This window comes from Tupaia chinensis, unplaced genomic scaffold, assembly GCF_000334495.1.
Source record: "Tupaia chinensis unplaced genomic scaffold, TupChi_1.0 Scaffold000410_1, whole genome shotgun sequence".
Lineage (NCBI taxonomy): Eukaryota > Metazoa > Chordata > Mammalia > Scandentia > Tupaiidae > Tupaia > Tupaia belangeri.
This window is the reverse complement of record NW_006159915.1, coordinates 2989799-3002118: the sequence shown is the minus strand read 5'-3', so window position 1 is coordinate 3002118 and position 12320 is coordinate 2989799. Positions and strand designations below refer to the sequence as shown.

Sequence of the window (12320 nt, the reverse complement as noted above, 5' to 3'; positions counted from 1 at the left end):
TAACATTAACTTCTGCACTGTGATGAAAGGCTAAAAATTAGACTTTTAGTGCTACTTTCTCTCTGTCTGTTCAGGCCTGTTCCCACCTCTCAGGAGTGTACTTTTGCTTCTACTTAATAAACTACCTTTTTTTTTTTTTTTTTTTTTTTTCTCTGGCGTGTTTTGTTCAGTTCTTTGTCCAAAACACCAAGAACCTGAATTTCATCACAGAAGCCATCTTGCAACATGTATTGTGGCCAGCCAGGCCAGTAGTCAGCTGCTTTAGCCAACTCCAATCCCATAGTGAAGACTTTACTCCAGTCCCATAGCTAAGTTTTCCAGCATCTGTCCCTGCTGAAAAACTTGAAAATCCTAGTCTAGAAAATTGCAAATGATCGAACAACAGGGATATCAACATCTTTTTTTTTTTTGGAGAGGTTTTCGCTATAGGGCGCGTGCGCTCGCCAGACAGACAGAGAGAGACATAGAGACAGAAAGCGAGAAATCACCCCCCAGTGGGGATGGTCACGCCGCAATCCCTTCTCCTCCATTCTCCTCTCGGGATCTTGGGCACACACGCACCTGCACCCGGCATGAGGTCTAAGCCACCGGGTCTGGGACGCGAACCGCGGTTGACTACGTGGGAGTCTAGCGACATAGCCATTACACTAACTGCTGGTTCCCAGGGATATCAACATCTTGATACCTCCGCTGAATCTTGCTGCTGTGAGTGGTCCAACACCGACGACAGCCCTCTCCATGACACACCTCAGGACTACCTCACTGTCTTACCCCTGGCCCCGCTTTCCCACCTAGATCACATAGGGCAAAAGTTCCATGATCCCTGATAGGTAGGGCCAATGCCCCTTTCCAGCATGAAACAGTTATAGAAGACGGACCACCCAACCTTCAACTCCCCCAAAAGGTTTATGGGGATCAGGCTGGCAAATGGTGTTGGGGTTAAGGGTGTTGGACTCCCATATGGCTGACTGTGGTTTGAGTCCTATACTTGGTGGTTTGCTTTCTTACTTTCCCCATCTCTCTCTCACTTTGTCCCTCTCTGGTCAAATTAAAATAAATAAATAAAATGAAATAAACTAATTCTTTTTAAAAACAGTTTTATGGGGATAATCCCTCTCGGGAAAAACGAGGCAGATGAAAGCTGTGAAATGGAAGCAAGAAAGGGGGCAGGAGGATCTGCCTATGTGGCTAGATCAGAGCAGAAAATTCCCCACCCACAGTGATGCAGGCAGAAGTTTTCTAGTGGGGGATGACTAGCTGATGAAGCCACATTTGATATAGCCAATGAGATGGGACAGTGGGCCCAGCCACATTTGATACAGCCAATGAGAAGAGAAGAATCAATGGGCCCAGCCAATGATCAACCAACATGTCAGAGATGAAAAAATGATAAATCTTGCAGAAAGTACTTGCTGGGGCCTTTTTGAGCCATTCTTTCTCTGTATGCTCAGGCCCACTCCTACCTCTTGGGAGTGTACTTTCATGTCAATTTATTAAACGACTTTTCTTTTTTTAAAAAAAATGGCTAAAATGAACTAAAAGAAAAAATTAATTGAACTAAAATTAAAATTGCCATATGAATGGAAAGAAAAAGCTTTTTTTAATGGACTTAAATTGAAGTAAACTACCTAATAGGTAAATTAAAAATAAAGTATCCAATGCTGATAATACCCATGACAAAGAGAGGATAATCCTGAAAGCTGAAACGAAAGAAGTGTAGCCCATAGGATCATTTTTTCCCCTGTAAATGTAGGTTCCTTATCTTGGTACCCATAATGCATATTATCTGCCATGATTTTTGTGTTTTCGAACCGAACAAACTGATACTTACTGTCTACTAAGTCTAAGGCACTAAAAGGTCTAAGGCGACCTGAATAATCTTACAGCTCTTTGGTAAATACCAAGTTGTGAGCTATAAACTTTAAATATATTCTTATTTAGTAATTAATGTAAAAGAATGTGAATGATTTAAAACTTAAAAACCTAGATTTAAATCTGCTAAAGTACCATTTCATTTCTTTCTTTTTAGATAAGAATATCAATTCCTAATTTATCTTCTTTTTTGGCTATAGAACACCCTATTTAAGAAAAAGTTCAAGAATTTAAAAGTTCAGACTTATAAAACGAATAAGATGTGCACGAATAATTGTTACTTTAAAAATAACTATTGTAAGAATTCCTAAAATTTTGAGCTCTTTGAAATAAGTAATTCCATGGTTGATTGGAATAACTGTGGGAGAAAATGATTCCATTAAAATTATTGTTTTGATGCAAAAGATATTTTTTGCAAACAACTTTAAAAACAGTACATCAGGGGCCTGTAGGTGGTGTGGTGTTGGGGCACTGGACTCCCACATGGCTGATCTGATTGTGGTTTAAGTCCCAGACTTGGTGGCTTGCTTTCTCTGCTTTCTCACTTTCTCTTTCAATCTGGTCAAATTGAAAAAAAAAATTATACACACACACACACACACACACACACACACACACATTTATATATATAAATAATTTTTTTAAAAAAAGAACAGTACAGTAATTTTAAACTTTTTTTTTTGGAGAGGTTTTGCTATAGGGCGCGTGTCACAGGGTACATGTGCTTGCTGGAGAGAGAGAAAAAAAAGAGAGAGAAAGAGAGAGGGAAAGCAAGAAAGCCTCCCTCATGAAAAATAGTCACACTGCAGTCCTTCCTCCATTTCTCCTTTTAAGATTTTGGGCATGCATGCACATGTGCCCAGAATGTTTTTCTTTTTATTATTTTCTTTTAGAGAGGTTTTTGCTATAGGGCATGTGCACTCGCCAGAACGACAGAGAGAGACAGGAGACAGAAAGCGAGAAATCACCCCCCAGGGGGGGATGGCCATGCTGTAATCCCTTCTCCATTCTCTTCTCAGGATCGTGGGCTCGCACGCACATGCACCCGGCGTGAGTTTAAGCCACCGGGTCCAGGACTCAAACCGAGGTCGACTACATGGGAGTCCAGCGACACAGCCATTACGCCAACTGCTGGTCCCAGGCCAGAATGTTTTTCAAGGTGTTGGGTCCAGGAATCAAATCATGCAGTCAGCCATGTAGAACCCAGCTGCCTTAGCCACTATTTATTTAATTTTATTTAATTCTGGTTGTCCTAGAATTTTTAAATCATACATACATATGATAAAGAATATACAAAATGTAAACATACAATTTGATTAGATAATAATAAAAAAGACATTTTAATTTTTTATTCACAATAGAAATAGCTATTATTTTAAGTAAATAGTGTTTATACACAAATCCATATAAACCCAAAACCTGGAATAATGAAATTTTCAGAAAGGATCATATGAAGCACTTAATGGTGACACAGAAGATAGCTACCTAATTCTGCCAGACATTTTACATCCTTTTTAAAAAAAAGTATTTAGGGAGCAGCAGATGGCATAATGGTTATGTAGCTGGACTTCCACAAAGTCGACCACGGTTCCATTCCCAGACCCAGCAGCTTAAAACTCATGCTGGGCGTGTGCATACATGCCCAAAATCCCGAGGGGAGGGTGGAGGAGAAGGGACTGTGGCATGGCCCTCCTCCCTGTGGTGTGATTTCTTGCTTTCTGTCTCTATCTCTCCAGAGAATGAACCCTATAGCAAAATAAAAATTCCTTCAAAAATGTTTATTTAATTAAATTATTATTATTATTATTATTTTAATTTGCCAGAAAGAGACAGAGGGAAAGTGAGAAAGCAAGCTGCCAGGTCCAGAACTTAAACCGCAGTTGGCCCTATGAGAGTCCAGTGCCTTCACTACCACGCCACCTGCTGGCCCTGACATTTCGTTAGGTTGTCAGAAAAGTCATGATGCATTTTTACATAGAAAAACAAAGAAAAATACATCATGAATTTCCCAATGACCTAGTATATTTCCTTTCCTAGAATATATATTGACCTTCCTTATTCCCCCTAAAAGGGATACAATAAAATTTTAGAAAATCTTTTTTTTTTTCCATAGGGTGTATGCACTGGAGAGATATGCAATCCCTTCTCTTCCATTCTCCTCTTGGGATTTGGACACACACACACACACACACACACACACACACACACGCACGTATGCCACATCCAATGTGAGTTTCAAGCTCTGGGTCTGAGACTCTAACCACAGTCAGTCATGTGGGAGTCCAGTGCTTTAACCACAGTGCCACCTGCTGGACCTCAATTGTGGATATTTATTAAGAGAGATATGATAAATTTCTATGTTCTGGAGAAAAAGGTACTACACAACTTTCAAAGTTCCAATTTAAAGACACTCCCATGCAATGCCACAGGCCCAAGCACATCTTAATCTCTCTTTGTTAAAGCCTTTCAATTTATTTAACTGGATAATTTTTCCCCTGGGAACATGGTTCCAATTTTATAGCAGAAGTTGATGGGAGAATGGATTTACTTTACAGAAAACTGCTTTACAAACATATGTGCTAGATCAGTTTTATAAAATGAAGAATACAAGCATTATCTCATTCACATGAATTTAACATTTTTTTCCTTTTAAAAATCTGAAGGGAAGATGGTGTGTGAACAGAACATGCCTGTAGTTGAGGAGCATGATTTTAGGTATTGATATAAGCAATAAAAGAGATGAAAGCATGCCAAGTAATTACTAAGTACTCTTTCCTGGCATTACACAAAAATCAAAATATGTGCTAACTCAACAGCATCACTGTACTGACTGTGCGTTTACTAATTTAAAGTATATGTCTCGATTTCTTAGGAGTTCTTGATGTGTTCCCTGTTCCCTTATTTTTCCATTGTGCAGAACCACTATCAAATCGGCATTCTGTATTGTGGAGAGTTTGTGAGTGACCAATAGGCACGTCCTCTCTCTTCTGGCTCTATCAAGGGCATGTTGAACCACCTGGAAGAGAAAAGGACCCATGATGGCCATTTTGGGTCAGATGCTAATTAACTTTCCTAAATCAAATCAATTATGGTAATCCAATAACCTTCTTTGCTTTATTTGCTGATCCGTCAAAGAATGGCCCTACTTGTGAAATACGCACTGTTCAACAGAAATCTAGGAAAAATCATTATAGATCCATTAAGGAAGACATTCAGTTGGAAAAGCATTTGTGACAATGAATAAAAGTGAAGTGGCTATCTGTATGTAAATAAATGGTTATAAATTCAAAGCCAGTAAGTAGTATCTCCACACCTACATAGAATTGTTTAATTTACTTACCTAATATCTTCTCATATACTTTTTTGGTAGGACTTAACTGCAGAACTGTCTTGACTAGGGACCAATAGATTGCATAATGGACTCCTACATAGACGACCGCAGTTTTGAGTGTCCCAGACCTGGTGGTTTAAACTCATGCCATGTGCGTGTGTGCCCAAGATCCCGAGAGGTGAATGGAGAAGGGACTGTGGCACAGCCATCCCTCCTGGGAGGTGATCTCTTGTTTTCTGTCTCTCTGTCTCTCTAGGTCTGTCCAGCGAGTGCACATGCTCACATGCCCTATGGGAAAATTCTCTCTCTCTCTCTCAAAAAAAAGAACTGTCTTGACTAAAATAGAATCTCAGCTAACAAGATGTATTTTAACCTCTTATATAAAGGAAATGAGAATGAAGGGCAGATAGCCCGGAGGTTAAGGAGGTTGGATTCCAAACGGCCAGCTTCAGAGTTTGAGTCCCAGACCTGGTGGCTTGAGAGTTGTGCTGGGCACATGTGTGTGTGTGTGTGCCCAAAATTCTGAGAGGAGAATGGAGAAGGGACTGTGGCATGGCCATCTTCCCCACCCCAGGGGGTGCTATTTCTCACTTGCCCTTTCTGTCTCCAGCAAGCATACATGCTCTATAGCAAATGAACAAACAAACACAAAAGGAAATGGGAGTGGAAATGTTAACCAATATTTGTTCTATAGACAGTTCCAATGAAACTTTAATGCTTTTAATAGCCTTGTAAGGTGGAGGTTTTTTCCAGAAGTGAACCAAGGTTGAAGAGTATAGCTCACACTGCTAGTAATTGATGAATCCAGGATTACAGCCCAGATAGGTCTTGATTCAAAAGTAATGTATTGTTTTTCTATTTATTTATTTGTAACATACTGGCTCTTTGGGAATCAATGATAATTATTTACAAAAAATGGGACCAACAGTTGGCATAATGGCTATGTCGCTGGAATCCCATGTAGTCTACCGTTGTTCGAGTCCTAGACCTAGTGGCTTAAACACACACCAGGCACATGTGTGTGCATGCCTGAGATCCCTAGAGGAGAATGGAGGAGAAGGGCCATCCCCCCAGGGGGGTGATCTCGCGCTTTCTGTCTCTGTCTTTCTCTGTCTTTCTGGCAAGCTCATGTGCCCTATAGCATAAACCTATCCAAAAAAAAAAAAAAATTACCAAAAACAATCATGTGTAACTGGATTAACTGCCTTGGTTCTTAAGTCTGACACCCTCTTTTAGGGAAGTCTAACCTTCTAAACCTATAGGGTGCTAATCTGTAAAATGGGCGTGTTGATAAAAGAAGCTAATTTATCAAGGTGTTGTGAGGATTGAGGTAATAACACATAATAAACACTTGATAAATATTATTATCATTCATTTCATTCAATGTTCATCTACTAAATAAGTGCCTAGTATGTGCGAGAACCTACTAGGAGACAAGGACATAGCAAAATGGGACCTCTGAAGAAGTCTGCCATGTAGGTATACCGCCATATGTCCTCTGCCTCCTTGTTTCTTTTTTCAAACCAAGCTGATAACTGTGTAGAAGGCGGAAAAATTAGTGGGTTCTGACGTGGCAGTGTAGAGGACTCTTTTACACATCTACGAAGATCTTACCTTTTCACTCTCATTATCAAGGGCGGACGTGGCCTCATCCAGTACTAAAATCTTCGGTCTTCGGAGAAGAGCCCTTGCAATAGCTAGTCTTTGTTTCTGGCCGCCAGAAAGCTGTGTTCCTTTCAGTCCAACTTGTGTGTTGTATTTCTATTACAGGAACATGCAATTAAGAAAGCGAAGCTTGGTTATTTAAATTAGCATGACAACTGTGGGCGAGAACCATCTAAATATTTCAAATTTTGCTGCTCTTGAAAAATTTGTGTCCCAACAAGTGCTGAAATCTATTCTTCGGCTTTGTTGCAAATAAACGCTAAACCAGAAGAAAACGCTACCATCTCATTTACATATCTAATCTGATCACAAATAGCAGACCTTTGCTATTATGCTTCTACAAAGGAATTTTTCAAATTAAAGCATAAGAAAAAAAGTTACTGGAGAGAGAAAGTTCACGGTAAATACAAATCCTTTTCCCTCAAGTTACATTACATTCTGTTGTCAGGTCTAAATTATTCAAAACATTTTTAAAAATGAGAAAATTATTGGATACCTTCACTTTGGTTATTACTAAACCTCTGTGGACCCATTCCTACAGAGAGATACTGGATGCTGTTTCCAGTGTATGGTGTATATATTTTCCCAGAAATAAGTTAGGTTGGTATCTTGAAACAGTCCATTGACCTTTTAAGGCCAAGGGCTAAAGGTGACATTTAATACTTCACAGTGTTTCCATAATTCTCCTACTTTTTTATTTTTATTTTTTTAAATAATTACATGTGTTCACCAGAAAGAGAGAGAGACAGAGACAGAGACAGAGAGGGAAAGTAAGAATGTGGGAAGTCCAGTGCCTCACCACCATGCCACCTGCTGTGCCTCCCCCTTTTCCAGTATGTTTTTTCATGGAAGGTAAAGGTATTTCCTGAGGCCACCACAATCCCCTAAATCACAACTAGTCAGTTCAGATGGGGTAAGCAGGTTCCTGTTTGCTTTCTAGATTGCCCCATTGACTCTGCTTCTCTCCAAAGCTTCACACTGCTTTCTAGTAGCTCTTGACTAAGAGACACTGGATGCCATTGGCATCCAGGCAAGAATGTGTGGATGGATCAGCTCCATAAGAAAGCAAGTGGCCAGCGGGTGGCCTGGTGCTGGACTCTCACATGGCTGGCCATGGTTCAAGTCCCGGATCTTGTTTTTTCCCTTTCCTTTTCTGTCTCTCTAGTGAGCATGCGTGCCCTATAACTAATTAAAACAAACAAACAAACAAATAAATAAATGTAAATAATTCTTTTAAAAAGTGGAAGAAAAAAGAAAGCAAGTCTAACTGTACAACCTTCCAAAGGACAGTTCTGTAGCAACATCTCTGAGAAGACACGGCATGTGGTTCAGTGCTGTTCATGTTGTTTCAGACCCTAGAGAGGACCGAATGAACTGCCTCTCCCTCCATCTCTGACTACCTTCAGGAGCTGACTTCAGGCAGGACGGGTATCAAGAGCTTGTGATAGAACCTTCTAAGAAATGTATCTGCTTCATCTCAAAGTCTGCTTTTCAGCTTAAAATCTACTGTTGCTTGCTTTATATCAAACCATGTGTGTCCAGAGTATTAAAGCCCCGTGAGTGTGTTTTCTGAAGTAAATGCTCTACAAAGAATACAAATTTTCTCTGTTTCCTCTGATTTATTTGAAACTAACAGCAGGCTGGGTCCTTTTCTCCTAAAATGCCTTTTATTAAATGTAGTATCATAGGGTAGAACAATCAGATAAAACAAATGTCATTCATTTCCAAACACTTGCAAAGCTCTCTCTGAAATAGGAAGATGTAACCTTAAACCAAAAATTGGGAGAGGAGATGGGAATGATATTGGACTTGGAGCCCTTTTTGTCAGTCTAGCTTAAATTGTACATGGGTTCTTCTAGTGTAGCTGAAGAAGATACAGAACAAATTTAGGAATCACTTTGCATTTCTTGGCCTTCTCTGGATTGCAGGAAGGTAAAACTTAAGAATTTGATAAAAGTTAAATTCACTGTTTGCTGATCATTAAGAAGAATAGATGATAAATGTGGATTTACATATTGTCTCAATAATGATCTAAAGACAAGTATATATATATTTAAAATAATAATAAATTAATTAATTAATTAATTATTATTTAAACATTTTGACCAGAGAAAAAGAGACACACACAGAGAGAGAAGGAAAGCAAACTGCCAGGTCCGAGATGCAAACTACAGTTGGCCATGTGGGAGTCTGGTGCCTCAACCACCACGCCACCTGTCGGCCCACTGAATATATTTAAATAGAAGGGATTTTGGTTTTTGTTTTTCTACAGGGCACATGTACTTGCCAGAGAAAAAGAGAGAAGAGAGAAATAGAGACCAACCACCTCCCAGGGGGAATGGCCAGTCCACACTCGCATCTCCTCCATTCTCCTCTCAGGATTTTGGGCATGCACGCACATGTACCTGGTGTGTTTTTCAAGCCACCAGGCCCAGGACTCTAACTAGTTGCTATGTGGGTTCCAGCTCCCTTAACCACTATACTTCCAGCTGGCCCTCTGTTTTTGTTTTCAAATGAAGAACTATACTGTCCCATTCTTTTCTGTTTAACCAAAAATCTAAATCAATTTTCTGGCAGGCATTGGCATGGGAATATCTTGCAGTCACCTCTCTTATGAGCACCTCAAGAGGCTAAAACTCATGAACCTGGAGCTAAGTGTCAGCTGGCTCTTGAAGAGAAACCAGAAAGAGTCTGATCCTAAACCAAATGCAGAATCCTGAAGAAACCTGCAGACACTAGGTCTGAGTTTCAGGATGGTGCCAGTAGTCAAAGTCCTACTCAAAGTCCCATCATGTTGCTTGACTGAGAACTGCCATTGTGTGATATTGTGGGGTTCGGGCATTGGCCAGAAGATCCTTGGGATCAAGAGGGCTGCTTCAATATGTCTCCCATGCCCCAGACTTATATTTCCAAATTTCTTCATGATGTCTCCATGAGAGATGTCATAGAGGCATTAAACTCAGCCTGCTCCAGATTGACTCCATGCTCTTCACCCTTTTGGTTTGGGCTTTCAGAGGCTCACGGTCCCTTACCTCAAATCCTTAGGGCTATACATGTTTAAGATTTTTAAATTTAATTTTAGTTTTTGGGAGAGGTTTTTGCTATAGGGTGTGTGCACTCGCCAGAAAGACAGAGACAGAAAGCGAGAAATCACCCCGAAGGGATGGCCACATCATAATCCCTTCTCCATTCTCCTCTCAGAATCTTGGGCACGCATGCACACATGCCTGGCATGATTTTAAGCCACGGGGTCTGGGACTCACACCGCGCTTGACTACATGGGAGTCCAGCAACATAGCCATTACAACAACTGCCGGTCCCTCAAATTTTACATATATATATATATAAAATCTCACCACTGTACCTGGCCTGTTCAAGTTGGTCCAGGAACCAAAGCCTCCATTGTGGCTACAGTCTTATCTAGCTACCATTTGTGTCACTGAAACTGGGTCCTGATTTTTTTTTTAATCTTAAGAAAAAAATTTTATTCATTATATATAGCATGTACATGTATATTACATATTACCTACATTTAATGTATAATATGTAATATATGATCTATTTTCCCCACAAAGGGCTAGGGCAGCAACTGGAATCAAATACATAAACATTTGGGCAGATATATTTAATTACTCATTTCAGGTGGGATAATAATGATTATTTGATAGGAGACCAGCAGGGGGTATGGTGCTGGCTTCTCCCATGGTCCATCGTGGTTCAAATCCTGGATGTGGCAGCTTGCTTTCTTACTTTCCTACTTTCTTTCTCTCTCTCTCTGGTCATTTTGATCATATCATTTTATAATATAAATGTTTAAGGTGCATGATTTTAAAAGAACAAGACAGTAAGAGAGAAAAAAAGTGAAAAAAGCCCCTAGGAAGTATGACCACACCACAACTCCTTCTCCTTCATTCTCCTGTCATGATTTTAGGCACACATACAAATATGCTTGACATGATTTTTGAGCCAACAGGTTCAGGACTAGAACTGTGCAGTCAGCCTACAACTGGATGTAGGATCCAGTAGCCTTAACCTCCACACCATCTGCTGGCTTGACTTGTATTTCTTTCTTTCTTTTTTCCAATATTTATTTCTTTATTAAGAATTATTTAATTTTATTTATCATTATTAGCATTTTAAAATTTTGCTGCAGGGCACATGTGCTCATAAGAGAGGGATAAAAAGCCACCAGGCCTAGGACTTGAACAATAGCTGGCCATGTGGGAGTCTACTGCCTTAACCACCAGGCCATCTGCTGGCCCCTGACTTGTATTTCTAATAAGACAAAGCCTAAACTTTTTAGCTTGGTATTCTGCACCTTCACATTTAATCTCTGCTCATATTTGGGTTCTTCTTCCCAGTTTCTCACTGTATAACTTATGCTCCAGGATTTTAAGATTTCCGCAAACAACCCAAATCCTTTTACACATGTATGTGTCTGTATGAATTTATTCTGTCTGCTAAGGATGACTTCACCCTTCTCTGCCTCAACTCCTATTCAATGTTCAAGATCCAGTTTAAAACATCTGCAGTGTGGGGCTCTCTGAGCATCCTTCTGTTACATTCTCTTTGCTGATCTATGAGTTTCACTCCAGCAGACTTCCCTTGCTCACTTTCCACAGGCAATCTTGAACTAAGTGTTGGCATTTCCGCTTTCACAGTATCTTATAAATCTATTTCATTTTAAAATTTCACTTTATTATGATTATTTTAAGCCTTTTTAAAGAGAGATTTTTGCTATAGGGCACGTACACTTGCTTGAAAGACAGAGACAGAGAGACAGAAAGCGAGAAATCACCCCCCCCAGGGGGGATGGCCACACCGAAATCCCTTCTCCCCCTTTCTATCGGGATCTTGGGCACACATGCACACATGCCTGGTATGAGTTTTAAGCCTCTAGATCAGTCCACTACGTTGGAGTCCAGCGATGTAACCATTACACCGTCTGCTGGTCTCTCCAGGATAGGTTTTGAAAGCTTAAATTAGTCATTATAAAGTGAAATAAAAAAGAGACTTAGGAACTAGTAGATGGTGTAATGGTTATGTTGCTGGATTCCCATGTAGTTGTCCGTGGTTCGAGTCCTGGACCCAGCAGCTTAAAACTCATGCTGAGCATGTGTGCATGCATACCCAAAATCCGGAGAGGAGAATGGAAGAGAAGGGATTGTGGCGTGGCCACCCCTCAACCCAGGGGGTGAAATCTGTCTCTCTGTCTCTCTCTGTCTCTCCAGTGGGTGCACGTGCCCTATAGCAAAAATCTTTCAAAACAAAACAAAACTTTCCTGGAGATGGCTTCTAAATGACCTCCCAAACACCCTTATCTCTTCCACTCCATACCAGCATTCACATTTCACTGGATGATTAATTCCAATGTCCAATTCCAAACACGTTCTCTATTCAAAAATCTTCAGTGACTCCTTAGTAATAGCAAATTAAGTTTTCTTTGCTTGCT

General features: G+C 40.2%; 1 protein-coding gene across 1 annotated transcript in view; it reads right to left on the bottom strand.

Annotated features, from left to right (window-relative positions):
• Positions 1–4194: 4194 nt before the first annotated feature.
• The window catches only part of ABCB5 (ATP binding cassette subfamily B member 5), a 170276-nt gene continuing 162150 nt past the window's right edge, over positions 4195–12320 (bottom strand). Inside the window, 2 exon segments of the mRNA XM_027774185.1 lie at positions 4195–4888; positions 6818–6964. Coding sequence (XP_027629986.1) covers positions 4691–4888; positions 6818–6964 — 345 coding nt within the window. The 3' untranslated portion in view covers positions 4195–4690.